Source organism: Narcine bancroftii, chromosome 8, assembly GCF_036971445.1.
Source record: "Narcine bancroftii isolate sNarBan1 chromosome 8, sNarBan1.hap1, whole genome shotgun sequence".
NCBI classification, from domain to species: domain Eukaryota; kingdom Metazoa; phylum Chordata; class Chondrichthyes; order Torpediniformes; family Narcinidae; genus Narcine; species Narcine bancroftii.
In genome coordinates this window covers 3,615,695-3,636,575 of record NC_091476.1, presented here as the reverse complement: position 1 = coordinate 3,636,575, position 20,881 = coordinate 3,615,695, and the positions used below count along the sequence as shown (strand labels likewise).

General features: G+C 41.1%; 1 protein-coding gene across 4 annotated transcripts in view; it reads left to right on the top strand.

Moving 5' to 3' along the window:
- septin6 (septin 6) overlaps positions 1-20,881 on the top strand; it is a 72,942-nt gene that overhangs the window by 5,001 nt on the left and 47,060 nt on the right. For 3 of the 4 annotated variants that reach the window (XM_069892640.1, XM_069892642.1, XM_069892641.1), the window contains exon 2: positions 17,974-18,088. In XM_069892640.1, coding sequence (XP_069748741.1) covers positions 17,974-18,088 — 115 coding nt within the window. Of the gene's footprint in view, positions 1-17,761; positions 17,862-17,973; positions 18,089-20,881 lie in introns of those variants that run through there. The other variant, XM_069892643.1, reaches the window with a different exon arrangement.

Sequence of the window (20,881 nt, the reverse complement as noted above, 5' to 3'; positions counted from 1 at the left end):
ATTTAAAGAACAATGTTTTGGTAATGTCAAATTCAGGATCAGAATTTATTGACAATGTGACAGAGTATATAGATATGTTTTTGGGAGATAAATTGGGAAAAGTTTATTAGTGTAGGTCACATACAAACACTTGAAAACAGATCTTATTTAAAATACTGAAGCTCTGCTAATGCTAGACATGTTGGGGCCTCAGAGCCTTTGCAAACGCTTTGGAGTGTGCCCAAGAGACTTCACTAATGGATTGTTGATTACAAAAGGCAACAGATGAAAGAGCTTGTCGGAGTTGCCTTCTGTCTGGAGTGGAACTTGCTGTTCTAGGAGGGTCATGTGGTTTTGCAAGCAGAGAGAGTCAAGCAGGTTTTTCTGTCAGAGAGAGAGAGACAGAGATCAGTTCTACAGTTGTGGAGTGAGCAAAAGCAGCTGGGACTGGAACAGGAGAAGCTTGTGGAAAACTCCATTTGGAAGACAGGTTGTGAGTACTTAGTTCAACCTGGTCAAAGCCCTTGTGGTTCATGCAAGAAGAGAGGACTGGCTGTCTAATGTTTCACTTGGAATAAGAGAAACAAGAAGGCACTCTGTGGTGACCTGAAAGAAAGAGGTTATCATCTGGAGAACCCTGAGGGGGCAACTTTCGTCAGCAAGACACTGAAGCAGCTGATTTAAAAAAGGAATCGGTTGTGGGTGTCCGTCGTACAACAAATCTCTCTGAAAACTGACAAGAACCTTCTTGAGCAGTAACCATTTACCTTTCAAGCACCAAAGCCTGGTGAACTTCATAAATGTTAACTTCTGTGTACAGTCTAAGAATTGCCTGCAACCAGTGAACTTGGAGGAATGAGAAGTGAGATTGGAGTGTGAACCAAAGAACTTTTCTGAACTTACACACACATTACGTAAACGTACGCTTAGAATTAGAAGGGGGTTAAATTAGGTTAGTTAAGTCAATAGTGATAAGTTGAAGTGTGATTCTGTTTTCATGTTTAAAGATAATTGAAAGCAACTTTTGTTGAAGTAACCATTTGTCTTGGTGAATATCTACTGCTGCTGGGTTTTGGGGTCCTCTGGGCTCGTAACAATCTGAGCATGTCATAAAATTTGTTATTTTGCAGCAGTGTATATTACTATCCCTTCGCCCCAAGTCCAAAGCCCGCTGCGCAGCTCAGACGGCAAAGTCCTCCTCAGCGACAAGATCTCCATCCTCAACCGATGGTCAGAACACTTCCAATCTCTTTTCAGTACCAACCGCTCAGTCCAAGATTCCGCCCTGCTCCAGCTCCCTCAACAGCCCCTAAGGCTAGAGCTGGATGAGGTTCCCACCCTGGATGAGACATATAAGGCAATCGAACAACTGAAAAGTGGCAAAGCAGCAGGTATGGATGGAATCCCCCCAGAAGTCTGGAAGGCTGGCGGCAAAACTCTGCATGCCAAACTGCATGAGTTTTTCAAGCTTTGTTGGGACCAAGGTAAACTGCCTCAGGATCTTCGTGATGCCACCATCATCACCCTGTACAAAAACAAAGGCGAGAAATCAGACTGCTCAAACTACAGGGGAATCACGTTGCTCTCCATTGCAGGCAAAATCTTCGCTAGGATTCTACTAAATAGAATAATACCTAGTGTCGCTGAGAATATTCTCCCAGAATCACAGTGCGGCTTTCGCGCAAACAGAGGAACCACTGACATGGTCTTTGCCCTCAGACAGCTCCAAGAAAAGTGCAGAGAACAAAACAAAGGACTCTACATCACCTTTGTTGACCTCACCAAAGCCTTCGACACCGTGAGCAGGAAAGGGCTTTGGCAAATACTAGAGCGCATCGGATGTCCCCCAAAGTTCCTCAACATGATTATCCAACTGCACGAAAACCAACAAGGTCGGGTCAGATACAGCAATGAGCTCTCTGAACCCTTCTCCATTAACAATGGCGTGAAGCAAGGCTGTGTTCTCGCACCAACCCTCTTTTCAATCTTCTTCAGCATGATGCTGAACCAAGCCATGAAAGACCCCAACAATGAAGACGCTGTTTACATCCGGTACCGCACGGATGGCAGTCTCTTCAATCTGAGGCGCCTGCAAGCTCACACCAAGACACAAGAGAAACTTGTCCGTGAACTACTCTTTGCAGATGATGCCGCTTTAGTTGCCCATTCAGAGCCAGCTCTTCAGCGCTTGACGTCCTGCTTTGCGGAAACTGCCAAAATGTTTGGCCTGGAAGTCAGCCTGAAGAAAACTGAGGTCCTCCATCAGCCAGCTCCCCACCATGACTACCAGCCCCCCCACATCTCCATCGGGCACACAAAACTCAAAACGGTCAACCAGTTTACCTATCTCGGCTGCACCATTTCATCAGATGCAAGGATCGACAATGAGATAGACAACAGACTCGCCAAGGCAAATAGCGCCTTTGGAAGACTACACAAAAGAGTCTGGAAAAACAACCAACTGAAAAACCTCACAAAGATAAGCGTATACAGAGCCGTTGTCATACCCACACTCCTGTTCGGCTCCGAATCATGGGTCCTCTACCGGCACCACCTACGGCTCCTAGAACGCTTCCACCAGCGTTGTCTCCGCTCCATCCTCAACATCCATTGGAGCGCTCACACCCCTAACGTCGAGGTACTCGAGATGGCAGAGGTCGACAGCATCGAGTCCACGCTGCTGAAGATCCAGCTGCGCTGGATGGGTCACGTCTCCAGAATGGAGGACCATCGCCTTCCCAAGATCGTATTATATGGCGAGCTCTCCACTGGCCACCGTGACAGAGGTGCACCAAAGAAAAGGTACAAGGACTGCCTAAAGAAATCTCTTGGTGCCTGCCACATTGACCACCGCCAGTGGGCTGATAACGCCTCAAACCGTGCATCTTGGCGCCTCACAGTTTGGCGGGCAGCAGCCTCCTTTGAAGAAGACCGCAGAGCCCACCTCACTGACAAAAGGCAAAGGAGGAAAAACCCAACACCCAACCCCAACCAACCAATTTTCCCTTGCAACCGCTGCAATCGTGTCTGCCTGTCCCGCATCGGACTGGTCAGCCACAAACGAGCCTGCAGCTGACGTGGACTTTTTACCCCCTCCATAAATCTTCGTCCGCGAAGCCAAGCCAAAGAAGAGAATATTACTATAAGATCACATTTAAAAATAAATCAATTAGATAAAAAATAAGAGAAAGTGAGGTAATGTGTGTGGGTCCTTGATCCTGCAGGAATCTGACGGCAGTGGGGAAGAAGCTGTCCTTGTGCCACTGGGTGCTCATCTTCAGGCTCCAGTACCACCTTCCCAATGGTAGTGATATGAAGAGGGCGTGACCTGGCTGGTGGGGGTCCTTGAGGACAGAGGCTGCTTTTTTAAAACACCGCCTCGTGTAGATGTCCTCGATGGAGTGGAGAGTGAAGCCACTCTTTTGTTTCAATCAGGAACACTCTTAAGCCTTTCTTTTTTGCTCATTAAAGTTTTTGGATCTTTTCCCACATTTAGTTTACAAATAAGTGCATGTGTATTGTTTCAATCAGTGGTTTGCTGTTCACAGTACTGAATGCTGCCTCCCTTCCCAGTGCAGAATCAGCAGACCCTTTCCACTGTTTCCTCCAAATATGCCCATTTTGTGCTGACAGATGGAGGAAGTGCTTGCAATTACTGTGAAAAGTGAGAGGAGGGTTTTAAAGTACCATTTGTTTGTTACTGTTTTGCACATAAAGTGCATGAATGTAGATTTATTTTTCTGGCTACACTTTGTTCCCTTGTGTCCCTGTGTTAGCTTTGCTTTTCATTTAACCACGAGGTTGACTGGGATATTAGGAGCTAGTTACCAAGAATTAATTGAGTAGGTCTCAGTTTTCACACCCTAACGTAGCTGTGTTTGTCACTGAGACTGCAGTGAAGATGATCCATCTTCAATCAAACTCCTTCCCCATATGGAACATTTTAATTAAGTCAGATGTACTAGTTTATCTGAACATAGATTAGCATATTTGTTTTGAAATGCATTCAGCACCTTCCCTGACTTAAGGGCTCCAAAGCTTGAAATTTTTACAGACTTTCAGTGTTCTATAATTGGACAGCAGTTTGTGGTTGACCTTGGTTTGTTTTTTTTAATTTTTTATAATTTTTTATTTTTCACACTGTGAACCATATCATCCAAAATATTTACAAATGGTTCTCATTAAATTTACACAGTGGTCTTTTCACCCCTTTTTTTCCCCCTTTCCCTCCCTCCCCTCTACCCACCCCCCTCCAAAACCCATAAATATTCAACATACACAATACAATAAAACCATAAAACAATATTTTCACACAAAGGAGAAAAACAAGAAAAATGTGTCATCTATTTATCATTTTCATTCTCATTTTAGGGGATGGAGGTCATAGGCAAGCTCTCTCTGATATGTTCCATGTATGGTTCCCAAATTTGCTCAAACATTGTGACTTTATTTTTTAAATTATATGTTATTTTTTCCAATGGAATACATTTATTTATTTTCATTTCCTGCATTGATTTAATCATAAATTTGGCTACTTTATTCTTTTTACTTGACTTTTGTCCAGTTTTATCCAACATTGGGTCCAAATTAAGGTTAAAATCCCCTCCTATCAATATATTTCCTTGTGTGTCTACAATCTTAAAAAAAATATCCTGCATAAACTTTTGATCCTCCTCGTTAGGCGTATATATATTGAGCACATTCCAAAATCCTGAGTATATCTGACACTTTATCATTGCATACCTCCCTGCCAGATCTATTATTTTCTCCTCTATTTTGATTGGTACATTTTTGTTAACTAGTATGGCTACACCTCTAGCTTTTGAGTTATAAGATGCTGCAGTTACGTGTCCTACCCAGTTTCTCTTTAGTTTGTTATGTTCCGCTTCAGTTAGATGCGTTTCCTACACAAATGCTATATCTATTTTTTCCTTCTTTAATAAATTTAGTAGCCTCTTCCTTTTAATTTGGTTATGTATTCCATTAATGTTTATAGTCATATAGTTCAACAAGGCCATCTTCTATCTTGCATACACCTCTTTTCCACCTCTTTGCCACCTACATCCCCCTTTTCATTTCTTAGTTTTCTCTTATTACACTTAATGTACGACAACACATTTAAGACATAAAGTACCCTGCAGTTCCCACTTCCACTAATACCTTAACCCCAAAAAGTTTCCCCCTCTCTGAGTTGCCCCATATCCCTCGCCAGGCAACCACAACTTCCCTTTTTTATTTGGATTGCGATCTTGTTCTTAGCGTCAACTGATCTTGCAGTGACGGTTATTCCCCCTCTACCCAGCCCTCTCCAGAAAACACTTTTTTTTAAACACATATAACAAAGCTCTCTCTCTCCCCCCCCCCTCTTACTCCCTTCTCTTTTCCCTCTTTAATTCTTTACATATACATTGTTTTTACATCTTTATATATACTTTGTCGCCGCTCTTCATTCTTGTTACATCTCTTCATCTCTTCTCCTGTCCTGCAAACATTCTGCGAATTCTTGCGCATTCTCTGGATTCGAGAACAGTCTGTTTTGCTCCCTGGGTATAAATATTTTAAGCATGGCTGTGTCTTGATATGAATTTGTAATCTTTTTTGCATAAAGTTGATTTCGCTGTATTAAATTCCTTCCTCCTTTTTAAGAGTTCAAAACTTGGGTCTGGGTAAAAAAATATTTTTTGACCTTTGTATTCCAATGGTTTGTTATCTTCTCTAATTTTATTAATTGCCCGTTGCTGTATATTTTCTCTTGTGTATCTCAAAAATTTTACTAAGATGGATCTTGGATGTGTCTGTGGTTTTGGAGCTAATGCTCTGTATGCCCTTTCTATTTCCATTTCTTCCTGCATTTCTGTAGTTCCCAGGACCTTCAGGATCCATCCTTTTATAAATTCCTTCATCTCTGTGCTTTCTTCACCCTCCTTCAGGCCCACTATTTTTATGTTGTTTCACCTGCTATAATTTTCCAACGTATCAATTTTCTGAGATAATAACTCTTGAGTCTCTTTAATTTTTTTGTCACTTTCTTCCAATTTATCTCAAGTCATTCACTTCCATTTCTACAGCCGTTTCCCGCTCTTCCACATTCTCTACTCTTTTCCCAATTTCTGTCATGACCAGTTCTAACCTTTGCATTTTATCTTCTGTTCTTTTCATTTTCCTTTTAATTGCATTAAACTCTAATGACGACCATTCTTTTACTGATCTCATTTGTTCTTTCAAAAAAGACTTTATCTATATTCTGTTCATCAGTTTTACCTTTTATTTCTCTTTGTCCATCAGTTTTACCTTCTATTTCTCTGTGAAGATCTTGGTCTTCTTCCTCTTCTTCTGTGTCTGTATCTGCGTTTGTGTCTTCTTCTCTTCTTTGTGTCCGTGTCTTTTCTGTTTTTCCTGATGAGTTGCTTGTATCTCTTTGTCGGGCCTCTTCTTGCTGGGCCTCTCCTCCTGTGCTGTTCGTCTGTTGTTCCTTGCCCTCCAGCTGAGAGCCCTGGTGTCAGGCGTCCCTCAGCTGCTCGCTCTGTGACAGCCCGCTCCTCTGCTAAGCCCCCCTCCCACTGGTCTCCTCTTTCTCCTTTGATTGCGCACTTTTGTTTGGCTCCGAGAGCCATTTTTGTTGTGTACCAGCTGGTGGGTCGCGACTCCACAGAGCAGACACTGACCTTGAGGGTTGGGCGCTCCTCATCACCCCAGCGTCCTGTTCCTTCCTGCAGGTAAGGCCTTCTTCTTTCTTCTCCGGCAACTTTTTTACTTCTTTTTTTTCCAGTTGTTCTTACTTTCTCCTTCTTGGAAGCCATCTTCTTTCTCTTCTCTGTATCTTTATCTTCTATTTCTCGTATTCTATTTTTGTTATGCTTTGCTTTTTCCTAACTTTTTTCCTATTTTCCTGGAGAGGGCTGGTTTTCCCGACCGACCACTACTCCATCATGTGACTCCTCTGAGTCACACAGGACATGATGGAGCAGTGGCTTGAAGGAAAGGGCATGGACTAAGCAGCAGTGATGCTTGTGATACTACTTCAAAGCATCACTCTTGGGAGTGTGTGCTCTGCTTGTTCGTAATTGCCTTGAATGTTATTAATAAAATAACAAACTGCAACCTGGCAAAGCTTTTTTGTTTTAAAAAGCAGCTCATTTAATTGCTCTGCTAATCTTTAAAGCTGAGTAAGAAGACTGAGTTGACCAGTCGGTACTAATTTACAGAATTCCCCCATGCCAATTAGCCTCTAATAAGATTTGTTTCAATGTGCTTATTTAGCGCCAGTTTCCAACAGAGAAATCCGAACAGACTAGATGAAACACTGCAGCAGCTAAGAAAAAACTATGGCCACTGTTGTGGAACAATAAAATCATGGAAGATGTGGATTTCAAATCCCATCATAGCAGCAGGGAAATTTTCAACCAAGTTTGAGAAATCTAATATTTCTAATGATAACTCCAAAACAACTTGAATGTTCTTTAGATATCCATCTGCTTTGGTAATATTGTTCAAGTAAATAAATTTGCCTTCCTTACAAGGATCCTGCCACAAGGTAAACGGTGTCCATTAGTGTCACCTGGTTCCCCTTACAGCAAGAGAGAAAGAGAGTTCCTTCAGAGTTGTCGGGTGTCCATGGATTCGCCTCCAGCACTTGCGCAGCTTCTGTAGCCACACAGGCTCCTGTTTGATCCATTGGCAACCTGAGCTCCAGGTCCAAACCTTCTTCAGTGGCAGGCCCCTTTAGGACTCCTTCTTGCCCTCAGCACCCTCTTGAATCCCGGTTCAGATGCTTGGTTCCAAGTAACTCATCATAGCATTTCTCAGGCCTCAACTTTTCACCCAATGACATCCCAATGTCCTGAGATTCTGTAAGATGTTTGCCCACGTCTGGTAGGACCTGTCATTAAGGAATAGACATGTGTTATGAGATATGTTAGAATAGTTATGGGTAAATAAGTCTTTTAAAAAAAGATAGATTGTGGGGGTTTAGAGTAGGTCACTTCATAGAGTAACACTTCACAAAAGACACCTCATTTAAAATGCAAGAGATTTGTTGAAGCTTGACGTTGAGGCTCCGGTTGGCTTTGCAGAAGCAAAGAAGATGCTGATCTATTGTGTGTGGGCAATAAAGTCCAGGCTCAGAGAGGCTGATCAGGTCTTTCGACTATTGGGTTTGGAGCCCTGGAAGAGGTAATGTGGTTTTTACAAACTTGGAGAGAATAAACAAGCATGTGGTATCTCTTTTTGAGAGGGAGAGAGAAGTCGGTTCTACAGTAGCAGTTGAGGAGGCAAAATGACAAGCTGGCAGGCTTGTTGAAAAATTCCATTTTGAAGATGGGTTGTCAGTTCTGAGTTCAGCCTGTTCAAAACCCTTGTGGTTCTTACAAGCGGAGATGGCTGGCTGGAGTGTTTCTCCTGAAATAAGGGAAACCAGAGGAACTCTATGGTGACCTGGAAAAAGAGGTTATCATATGGAAAACCCATGATGGGAAAAGTTTCTTCAGCAAGACACTGAAGTGATTGATAGGAGGAAATCAGTTTGTGTGTGTCCAATGGGCAACACATATCTCTTTGAAACCAACAAGAACCTTCCTGATCGGTAACCATTTAACTTTAAACACTAGAACCGGGTGAAAATTCATAAATGTTAAATTCTGTGCACAGTGTAAGAATTGCCTGATATTGGTGAACTTTGAGGAGTGAGAGGTGAGATTGGACTGTGAATCAAAGAATTTTCCTGAACATACACACCTTACATACACGTGCGCTTAGAATTAGAAGAGTGTATAGTTAGGTTAATCTTAAACTTATTATTATTAACTTGATTTTGTCATTATGTTTATAGAAAATTGAAAGCAACTTTTGTTTAAGTAACCATTGTCTTGGTGAATTTCTATTGCTGCTGGGTTTTGGAGTCCTTTGGGCTTGGAACACATGGCTCAGTGTTGGCCACGTGCAGAGATTGCACGAGCCCGGGTACACCTGCAGGGGTTCAGATTTGGCGCCAAACGGCAGAAATCTAGCACTTTCTTGAGTTGGTTGTGGCAGAAAGTGCTGATTGGCTTTTTTGGGGGGAGATTTTAGATTTTTAGGCTCTTTTTGGTTCTGTTAGTGCTTTTCACAATTTTTTTTAAGTTAATTTTTTTTAATCTTGTGCCAAATCTAGCAACCCTGACCCCAAGGTGTCTCTGTGCAAACCTGCTCCTCGGGACCTGCCAATCAGTTTGTATGTCCTTCCTTGATTCAATTTCCCAAAATACAGCACTTGGTACTTAATTTTTAAATTTAGACAAGCAGCACGGTAACTGTCCCTTCCAGTCCAAAAGCCCGTACCACAGAATTAACCTACAACCCCATATGTTTTGAAGGATTGGGGGAAATTGAAACGCTTTAAAAAAACCCACGCAGACATGGGGAGAACATACAAACGCCTTGCAGACAGTGCCAGACTCAAACCGTGGTTGCGGGCGCTGTAACTGTTGTGCAAACCGTGCCACCCCAACTAGTCCAAGTTAAATTCCCTCTGCTCTTCCTTTGTCCACTCACCCAGTTGATTAGTGCTCCCCTGTAACCATGATGGAATCAAAATGTAACAAGCAGAATTTTTCTACCAAGTGGTTTGGGTACTGCCTCTGGGTACACACTGTGTGACAGTTCAGGTTTTCTTCAACTAGGTTGTAAGGTGCAAGAAAATTGCTGAAATGTGCTGAAGAGGAGTGAAGGGAGGAAACAGGAAACCATAAACTCTTTCCTCTTGTCTGTTCCTGCTCTGTTAACCCCATGGGCAAGGCTTTGCCGTGCAATATTTACAAAGGTATTTTGTACATAAAACTTTCCGAAGGGCAGAATATCATAGAAATCAATGATTGCTCTTTGCACTACAAGCTTAAGTTAAAACTAACAAACCTTTATAATTGATATTCAGTTTATTAAGTATACATTCAGGCCTCAGTTCATATGTGTCTGTCTGAACCCAGTGAGATTAAGTAACCCCAGGAGTTGACTGACCCAAAGGGAAGTTATAAGTACTTCTGAAGCTCCTTGCCAAATTAAACTGTTTCCACTTTATCTTTCGCACCTGGATTTTTACAATAAAATGTAGCTCTCTCGGCAATTTTTTTCCTTGCTGTCATCATAGCTTGGTTGACAATGAAGTACAGATACAGCAATTAACTTGATGTCTAATTCTGGCTGATACTTTACTGCTTCCTCAATGAATTGCATCCTTGATGGATTGCTTCATTTTTAAATCTATTTTCTTTCTAGTTTAGAGAGACTGGTAAAAAATTAAAGTAGAAGATTCTTGTATATACTTCGTTACACATTGAAAATGTTACTTGTTCATCTCTAAACCACATGCAGTATGGCTTTAGTTGGTGTTTCATTTTATTGTACCTGAGGAGGCTTCTGATGTGGAGGGGAGAGAGATTGTTCCAATGTAGAGGGGAGAGAGATTGTTAGCTCACATTGGTTCTGAATTGAATATCATGGTGTCCTTTCCATCATTTGTCTGTCCAGTTGTACTGAGTGAAGGTTATCCTGCCTTATGTATTCAGTCTAATCAGAATTGTGCCACCTCTACCCTTTTATTTTAAGTCACAGGAAGATTTTCTGGCATCTTATATGGACTTTCCTTTTCTAGTGAAACCTTGCTGAATATTAGCAGCCTAAAGCCCCTCTTCAGGTTTCAAATGTGCAAAGTCCAAGTTTCTGCTGCAACCTGCCCGTTAAAGTACAGTATCCTCACCCTGCCAACAGAGATGGACCTTTTTCAGTGTGACTGTGAGATGTCTTGCTGAAGAGCCAGTCCGGGCGGAGATGCTGAAGAGCCAGTCCGGGCGGAGATGCTGAAGAGCCAGTCCGGGCGGAGATGCTGAAGAGCCAGTCCGGGCGGAGATGCTGAAGAGCCAGTCCGGGCGGAGATGCTGAAGAGCCAGTCCGGGCGGAGATGCTGAAGAGCCAGTCCGGGCGGAGATGCTGAAGAGCCAATACACTCATTAATTTCATGCCAAATTTTAATCATATGTATTAAAATCAATTTATCCATTTTTTTTGTTATTAATTTGACAAACCATTTGTAAATAAAATCGTTTGCCGCTGCCCCCTCCCTCACTGTATATAATCCCATTTGGATCCATGAGGAAGAGCTTTCTTCTTCAAAGAAGGATGAAAGAAACCTCACTGCTGGATAATATTGTATTAAAAATCCAGCAGTCTTAATTCCCCCCCCCCCCCCAATTTATATTCCCATGTCAGTTTCTCCATAGAGATTTCTGGGCAAAGAAATTGTCTTGTATGTCCATTGAGTATCTTTTAAAAATTCTGAAGCAAAGGAATAGACCACGCCTAGAAGAAGGACGGCAGTGTCGGCGTCACTTTCATTTTCACACAATTAACCCTCCTGACTAAAGTGAAAGGCAAGTTTTTCCATCTTTGTAGATTGTCTTCCATTTTTCCAACCAAAGGGAGGTAATTAAGTCTAGACAAATTTTTAAAGTTATTATCTAGCCTATTCCCAAATATTTAATTCTTTTCAGTTTCCATTTAAAGCAATTTCCTTTTTGATATCTTTCAAAAGCAAAATTTGTGAGTGGCACAATTTTGTTTTTTTCTAAATTAATTTTGTAACCAGAAGCTCTTCCATATTTCTCGAATGTGTGTTGTAGTTTGGCCAAAGACTCATAGGGATCTGATAAATACAACAGCACATTGTCTGCAAACAGATTAATTTTATGCTCCTCCTCCACAGATTTAAAACTGTGAGTCACTTTATGTCCAGATCCCTCCTTATAGCCTTTGCTAATGGTTCAATCAGAAAACAAAGAGACCCTGATGCAATGGTCAATTCAGTCTCTTAGAGAAATTTATCCATCTCACTAGAGTCTCCTAGCAATTCTGATTTATACAGTTTTGTATAATATTGTTTAAAAGTATTAATTTCTTTCTGATTATATGTTAATTTATCAGGCTCTGTTTCAATTGCATTAATCATCCTTGATGTCTCCTCTGCCTTTTATATAAATATGTTAATTATGCTAATATGTAAATTATAATATGTTAATATGTAAATTATAAATATGTTAATTTATCAGACTCTGTTTCGATTGCATTAATCATCCTTGATGTCTCCTCTGCCTTTAATTGTTATGATAGAACTTTACGCGTTCTATCTCCCCATTCATAATATTTGTCTTGATTTTAAAACAGTTTTTTCTATTTTATATGTTTGCAATGTATTGTATTTCACTTTTTTGTTTTCCAAAATCTTGTATTTATCTTTCTCACCTGATCCCTGGCACTCTTTTCTTTTTTTGAGCTGTGTTATTTCATTCTCCAGATCATTGACCTCTGCTATATGTTCCTTCTTTATTTTTTCAGTATATGAAATTATCTGTCCCCTTAGATAAACCTTGAGTGTGTCCCATATTTAAAAATAACTATCATTAGGAGAGGGGCAGTTTGTTTCACAAAATAATTCTATTCATCCCCTAATAAAATTACAGAAATCGTTCTTTCTCAACAGCCATCTGTAGCCATCAAAGACACCATCTATAGCACTTCCTTGTTTCTCTGGCATTTTTATCATTAAAGTCAGGAGTGCATGATCAGATAGCAATCTGCTTAGGTACTCTGTTTTGACCACTCTTTTTTTAATTGTGCAGGCATTTAAAAAAAGATAAATTCTCGTATAAGAGTCATGAACCTTTGAGTAGAATGAATAATCTCTCATCCTGGGGTGTGACTGTCTCCATACATCTATCAGATTTAAATCCTTCATAAAAGATAAAAGTACCTTTCACAGCTCTTGCTTTTGTCCCTGTTTTCACTGATTTATCAAGGATGGGGTCCAACCAAAACTTCAAATCTCCCCCAAACAATACATTTTATCTTCCTTCCACTGTTTTTAAGAAGACATTCTGCATAAAGGATTCATCATCAAAATTCAGAGCATAAATAATCAAAAGAGTCTAGAATTCTGCATGTATTCAACAATGTGCCATTAAAAACCTTCCTGCTGGATCAATGGATGTGTCTTCCACCAACACTGGTATATTTTTGTTAATTAAAATTGCTACCCCTCCTCGCTTTGGAATTGAAAGAAGAGGAAATAGCTTGTCTCTCCCAGTCCATTTTTAATTTATTATGTTCTATTTTTGTATGGTGTGTTTCTTGCAGGAAAACTGCCTGCCTTTAATTTTTTTAAAGTTTGCCGAGACTATTTTCTCTCTATATGCCCGTTTATACTGTTAATATTATAACTAATAAATGTTGATGTTTTACTCATATTCATGTTTACATCTACCCAGCACTATTCTATGACCTTTCTGCTGACTCATATGATAGTGATTTTTCTCTCTTTTAAAAAAGCACATGTAATACATTGACGGTGACGTAAACAAGAAACCCCGAAAGCCTGTGATATTATCTGAGAATCCTTTGCCCTTAACTTCAGTGCAATTTTGAAAAAAATCCCCTTCTCCAGTGCCATTGACTCCCTGCTACTATTTTACTAAGTATTCACCCTCTCTCAATATTACTTTAATTAACCGATGAAAGACATTTCAAAATATAACTCACTTTTTACTTTTATCCAGATTTCCTTGTTCTTCCTGAAATCCATCCCCTTCGAGTCCTTGTAAATATCTCTCTATCTCCTTTGGACGTTTACAGAACCATCGATCCTCAATGTTGCCGGGTATAACATCAAGTACTTTATGTTCCGTGTTCGCAATTGTCGCTTGACACCATCAAATTCCTTTCTTTCTTTAACCAAGTTTGCAATAAAGTCTTGAATAAACAGCAATTTTCCACCCTCAACTTGACCAGTCCCTTGTTCCCTGGCATATTCGATTGCTGCTCTTAATGTTGCCTCCCGATCCCAGTAGCTCAGAAATCTTACCAGTACCGGTCATGTCCTTAGATCATCTGGCCGAGGGCCCGGTGGGCTCTCTCCACAAGCACATTTTCCTTCTGGATCCCAACATTTGTGGGATCCATTCCTCAAAGTAACTCACCAGGTCATTCTCTTCAGTCCCTTCTTTTTGCCCGACGATTCGGACTTTGTTCCTTCTGCTGAAATTTTCCATAAGATCAATTTTGTCCAGCAGCAGTTGTTTGTCCTGTTTCCATGTCTTTGCATTTTCTTCCAGGGCTTTCAATTTTTCATGAGTCATTATCGGGTTGTTTTCGACCTGGTCCACCCGAGTTGTCAGGATTTTAATCACCGTCACCATCATCGTTATTTTGTCTGCCACCTCTCAGCATGTTTTCCGCTCTAGAAAATGGTCCACTCAGTGTCCATTGTTTCAGCATCTTTTGCAGATCGGGTGCTGACCACCCCCCCACCCCGTCTACTTGACCCCGCCCCCAGTCTGCTCGACTCCCCCCCCACCCCGTCTGCTCGGACCCCCCCCCACCTCGTCTGCTCTGACATCATGGCGGCACCTTCTTCATCACTCCCTTGTGAACTTCCAAACGACGACCTTTGGTGACTTTTGAGCTTCTTCAGCATTAGTTTTTTGGGTCTTTTTCTTGCTCATCATTTTTTTTGCTTTTGGCAGATAAAATCTTTGATAGTTTGATAGTTTTGAATTGTCTTTTTTATCAGTCTTCATGGAGAGCTCTTCTAACCCACATCCGGCTAGGTCCTCCGCATGTCCACGTCCCCACTGTTCCTTTGCTTTAAGCATCTCTCTGTTACTTTTTTTTGGGAAATTTATTTATTGAGCATCGAAAACAACTTTGTACACATTCCACAGATGTACATTGTGCTCCTGTTTTTTTAAACAATAAAACCAACACACATACACACAAACAATCACATACACCCTTGAATACTCACCCGGACCCCTTGGTACTTTGCTGACAGGATTACTGATTGTACTGGTACAGGGTACAGCCAGCTCACAATTAGTCTTTCACTCCGTAAGCATTCATAATTCGGAGGGGAAAAAAAACACATGAAGGGTTGCCATTGTGGAAAAATGTTCCGGTGGGGCCCCCTTAATATGTATTTGATTTTCTCAAGTTAATAAACTGTTATCTTCAATCGATTGTGTAAGAGAATCCAGTGTAACAAAATTAGACGCTTGACTAATTGGGATGTAAGTACTATTACGTCTTTCTGCAGGGAATTTAGGGAGTTGTCAGAGATTCTAAATATTGCAATCAACAGGAAGGGTTGCAAATTGCCTCTAAATATTTTGGACAGTGTGCTGAAGACTCCGATCCATAACCCTTGTATGTGGGGCACGGATAAAATGTGAGTTGGGTGGCAAGTGGAGCTATTACCACTGATTACACTCCTACTTTTGAATTTCACTGCCATTCAATTGCCCATGTGTAGGCTTCCTTCCCTGGCTTCCAAAGCATTCCTATACATTTCATTGAATTGAGTTCCTGAAATTGAGCAGTCTGAACAATCAAGGTCCCAAAAACTGATTCCCACTGCACCACCTGTATTTTGCCCTCTTCTGACCTCATGACTTAAGGTTATATTTAAGGTTTTGCAGCGTCCAGGTAAAGATGGATATTTTGGGCCTGAGACCTTCTTCAGGGTATATCTCCTCCAGGCATTGCGTGACCTGCTGAGTTCCTCCAACATTTTTGTGTTTTTACTACAATCAGTGTGTGAAGACTTTTGTGTTTTACTATATTGAAGATTTAGTTGGATTTCTGTGAGCTTTCCTGGTTTTCTTTCCCCCTCTGTTAATGGCACTTCTTTAAAAAAAATTCCTAGTTTGGGGCAGCACGGTTGGGTTAGTGGTAAGCACAACGCCTTTACAGCGCCAGCAATCGGGACCAGGGTTCAAGTCCCGTGCTGTCTGTAAGGAGTTTGTACATCCTCCCCGTATCTGCTGGGTTTTCTCTGGGGGTTTCTCCCACTATTCGAAAATGTACCAGGGGTCATTTGGGTGTAAATTGGATGGCAAGGACTCATGGGCCAAAAGGTCCTGTTACTGTGCTGTTTGTCTAAATTTTTAAAAATTAAATTAAAAAAAAATATTAACCAAATGGAAGTGCATGTATTATGATGGCAGTTATGCAGGCCAGGTTAGATGAACCAGGGGGATTTTTCTGTCTTGGGTGTTCTCATTAATTTGATCATTTTGTTACCAGGACTGGTGATCTTTAGTTTTCTGGACTCGATTTATTTTTAAAATAGTGTGCACAATGTGAGATAGTAATATCAAACAATAGTGCAGGCCTTGGTTTCATGTTAGTGACCCCAATAATAATTCATAACTTTATCTTTGTACAGCATAGTTAGTCCAATGCTGTTACAGTGCAACACAGGTTTGAATGCAGTTTTGTCAGTAAGGAATGTGCACGTTCTCCCTCTCTCTGCATGGCTTTCCACCAGGTGCTTCGGTTTCCTCCCATCCAAACAAACGGGGGTTGTAGGTTAATCAGGGTATTTGGGCCGAAGGGTCTCTTACTGTGCTGTGTGTCTAAATTTAAAAAAAATCACATTAAAAATGACTGAAGGGGTTTTGATTTTCTAATCAGTTCCATTCATTTTAGTTGGAATGGTTTGGCCTGTCAGCTGGTAATGTAGTGCTAACAGTTAGGATTAATGATTATCAAATTGCAATTGGGGTCACAATCCAGTGGCATTGTCTAATGAATCATGTGATCCCACCGTGTGTGGGATTGAGTAGACACGCAACAATTATGCTCTTTGTTGGATATTTTGCTTATGTTGCTCTTCAGGTGGGTACATTCACTTTGTCTTGAGTAATTTCAGTTGTGGGAAAGGAGCCCAGATGATTTCTAGCATCAATGGATAACTGGAAGGAGAGCAAAGGATGGCTTCTAACTTTAGAAAGGGGAAGAGGGGGTTGACATTGGTTGCATTTTGTTTCAAAGAATACTCTTTTCCATCAAAGAGCAACTGTTTAAGCAAGGGTAAAAGCATTGCATATTTTGTGTACGTGGGCTGAAAATGTGAATTAATAGAATTCGGTGTGTAGTTTGAATTCTGTTAATTAAAGATCGAAAACCAGTGTTGTTCGCCGGAAATGTCCTGAGGTGCTTTGTCTCGTCTGACGAATGAATTCATTCAGTTGGAGAATGCTGATGGAGGTTGAAACACCACTGTACATCATAATCAGAAGTGCCTGTTATGAGCGCTTTTTTTTGCTGAAAGTTGGATAGGTTATTGTCTGAATTAATCTTCAAAGGTATCATCCATGAAGTCCATTCAAAAGCAGTTATGATGGAATGAATTCATCCAGTTCTTAGTCCTTGTTGCAGTAGTTCTGAATCCTAACGGACCTAGAAGCTGGATCATTTTGATAACCACACCAACAGTGTATGTTTGAACCCCAACAATTTCAAACTGTAAGGTTTAATATATTCCATGAAGTTCCTGCTATCAGACTGGGGGAAGGGAAGAAAATCATCATCTGAAATTCGGTAGGGCCACTTTATTAAAGGTATCCTGTTAACTTAAAAAATATTAGGGTACAGTAATATCAGATATTGCAACTATTACATATAATTCTGGGAATTGGTCTTTTCTCAATTTATATTCAGAGTTGCCTTTTAAGAAATTCCTTCTTTATGTGTCTGCTGGTTGCTAGGCAAAGGCAAAATTGACATCTGACGGAGCTATCCTGTTATGTAATGATTGCCTTTCAAGCTTGCCAAATTGTGCGCTTCATTTTAAACTGATGTTTGCTGCTTATTGACAGAGATGTCATAGTATGTCGAGCATCGGCAGTACTATGATGTGATGTTAACCGGATGTTCTGATTGGCTGCTTCACTTCTGAGGCATGCAGTTAGAGCCAGGCTCATTTTAATTTGTAGTTGCACCTGGCCAGTTGTTGTACCCTTTATTGTGGCTACCTGTCCTTATGATGGGCCTTCACTTTTAGTTTTTGAAGTACTATATTGGTAAATGATTAAGAATAAACTTCTGAGTATGGAAAAGGAGAGTGGTGTTTTGGGTTGGAGTAGCTGATGGGGCCTGCCAACCTGCTAACAACATGTTTTTCCTGCTTTGCAGACTGACAGTGCCCGGAACCTTTCCCTCTCCGGTCACGTTGGCTTTGACAGTATGCCAGACCAGTTGGTGAACAAGTCGGTATGTCAGGGCTTCTGCTTCAACATCTTGTGTGTGGGTGAGTAATTAGCAGGCGGGATTCCAGCACCACTATTTCCTACCAGCTGACCAACTCCTAGTCCCCTGTCTTAATGATCTGCATGCTTGCCAAGGTGCATACAATGTGGCAATGCATGGAGCAATTTCCCTGACACCTCCACTTGTAGGCCAGGCCTTCCACTATTGCTGCAGCAGAAAGCATTGAGTGGTTGCAGAATCAGCTGGAATCTAACTGATTGACAGTGCAGGTTGAATGGGCTTCCCCTGTTCTCTTTCTAGAGGCCTTAAGGGTAAATCTATACTTCTAAGAACATTAAGTTGTGCCTCATGGGCTTCCAGTGCAAAGGACTAAATTAAATTTGCCTTTGGGCCCCTCATAATGGAATCTGTGGTTTCATTGATTGAAACTCAAGCTCCAGTCTGACTATTTTAATTTCTTTGCTGTCTTAATTAATTCCTTACTTTCGTAGGCAGCTTAAATTGTCATACACTTTCCCAGTGGGTTTACATGGATTTTAAAAAAATTCTAGATATTCTACAAATAATTATACTTTGGAGTTCTGTATTTATTCTTCAGTGACGCTGTGCACAAGTAGATTAAATTAAGCTGATGTCTGTTTTCTCTCCCTTTTACAATGGACTGTTCATTTCAATAGATGTGTGCCATCATCCCATTTTAAGTGAAGAGTTTGTGCTACATGGTGTGTGGTTTAGTTCACTGTAGGAATATGAAATGGAGAGGATAACGTATATTTTGTTCTGCATTGTTTAATAACGATTAAAACAAGCCTTTGGCTTACTTCAGCAAAACCTATTCCATCAAATGCATGTAACTGTGGACATAATGCATGGAACCTGCAACGTGGTCTAATCTAGTGTAGTACATTTGGTGTTCACCATGTAGTCTCATGTACATTGGAAAAACGAATTCAGCACATACAGGCAACCTCAAGCTTCCTATCGCCTGCTGCTTATTTCCCCATCCCACTGATCAGTCTGTCAGTATCTCCGTGGTTGCGAGAAAGCCCACTGCAGGCTTTGAGAGACTGCACCTTGTATGTGTCTGGGCATGGTTCAGGAATAAACAAATCATGGAATAAACAAATCATGGTCTTTGCCAGGAGGCTTTGTCTTTAAACCCAATTTCTGGGTTTGCTGCATAGGTTAGACATGCAGCTGTGGTAACAGGTCCTTTCTTGTCTACGAGTCCATGCCGGCCAATTGACCTACAATCTGGTATGTTTTGAAGAGTGGGAGGAAACAGGAGCACTGATGAGACCCTGCAGAGGCTGGGAAAAGGTACAGATTCCCTAGAGATAGCGCCGGATTCGAACTTGAATTGCTTGCACTAAAACAGCGTTACGATGCTAATTGTCCAGATCTGATCAGGACAGTATCTTGGTGTGTTCTTGGCTGCTCTCTATGGGGTGGGGGTGGTGAGGGAGACGGACGTGAATGATTAAAAAGAATGAGGAAGGGTATTTTCCCTAGAATTTCATTTGATTTACATGATTGAGGAAGGTGTAGCAAACCTCAATTTCTAAAGTGCCTTTCAAAATCTTGGCTGTTGAGATCTGAGATGACCAAGAATGAGGATTTGGCTGAAAGTGAATTTTGATGTAAATATGGGAGGAATGTACTAGGAAGTGATAAAGGAAAATGGTGATGTTGGAAATAATTTCTCTTCTGCAAAGTTGCATGCTTTTATTTTCAGTTCTTAATGGTCTTGCAGTAAGGTTAACTGTGGTGACATGTATCCACTCTATTGAAAGCTTCCCCTTTTATTTTTAAATTTAAAAAATATATTTCATTTGCATCATAAGTGAAGCACAAAGTCTGTGGACGCTGTGATTGTAAATTGTATTATTTATCAGTTTGCCCAACTCAAGTTTACTCAGCTTGTCCTCAAATCCTTCAAAGCTCTGGTCTTACCTGAATCTACTGGTTCAAGTCCACTCTAACTGGAGTTCCAATGCCCATTCAGTGCAGGCTAACAAAAGCCCGTACGAAAGCGCCACATTTTGTTCTTGTGTTTTCCAGCACTAAGATCAAAGTTGATATTCCATCCACTTTTTTTTTGGATGGGACATTGGGAGGGGATTCTGTGCATGGGCTTAGCCATCCAGGCAGCTGGCCACTTGAACCCTTTTGTTCGCATTCTCTCCCCACTTAAGAAACACTTCAATACTCGAATACTAAACCTGGACTGTCAAAAAATCCAAGAAAGTTATTATTGCTGAAGTTTTAATATGCTGATGTAACTTTTTGAATATCAGGCAGCTTGTTAATCATAAAAACACAATGCTGGAGAATCTCAGCAGGTCGAACAGTGGACTTGTGCAGCAAAGATAAAAATACAGAACCAATGCTTTGGCCTGAGCCCTTCATCAAGGTTTGGACAAAATGTAGTCAGGTTCCTGAGTAAAATTATGGGAGGGGAGGGGCAGGGGGAGGAGCATAGGTAGGAAGAAATAGGTGGATAAGGGCAAATGTTGGGGAGAGGGGATGGCTCTGTGAGTGGAGAAAGAAAGAGGTAGAGATGGAAAGGAGGCAGGAAGAGAGGGAGAATGGGGAGTGGTCTAGCTGAAACTGGAGAAGTTAATGTTAATACCATCCAGACAGAATATTAGATGTTGCTCCTCCAATTTCCAGGTGGCCTTGGTTTGGCTGTGTGTGAGGCCTTGGACAGACACGTCAGCACAGTCATGGGTCACCGAATTGAAATGGTTGGCCATTGGGAGATCCCTATCAGTGACGCAGACAGAGCAAAGATGCTCAGAAAAGTGATCTCCCAGTCTGCGTCCAGTCTCTC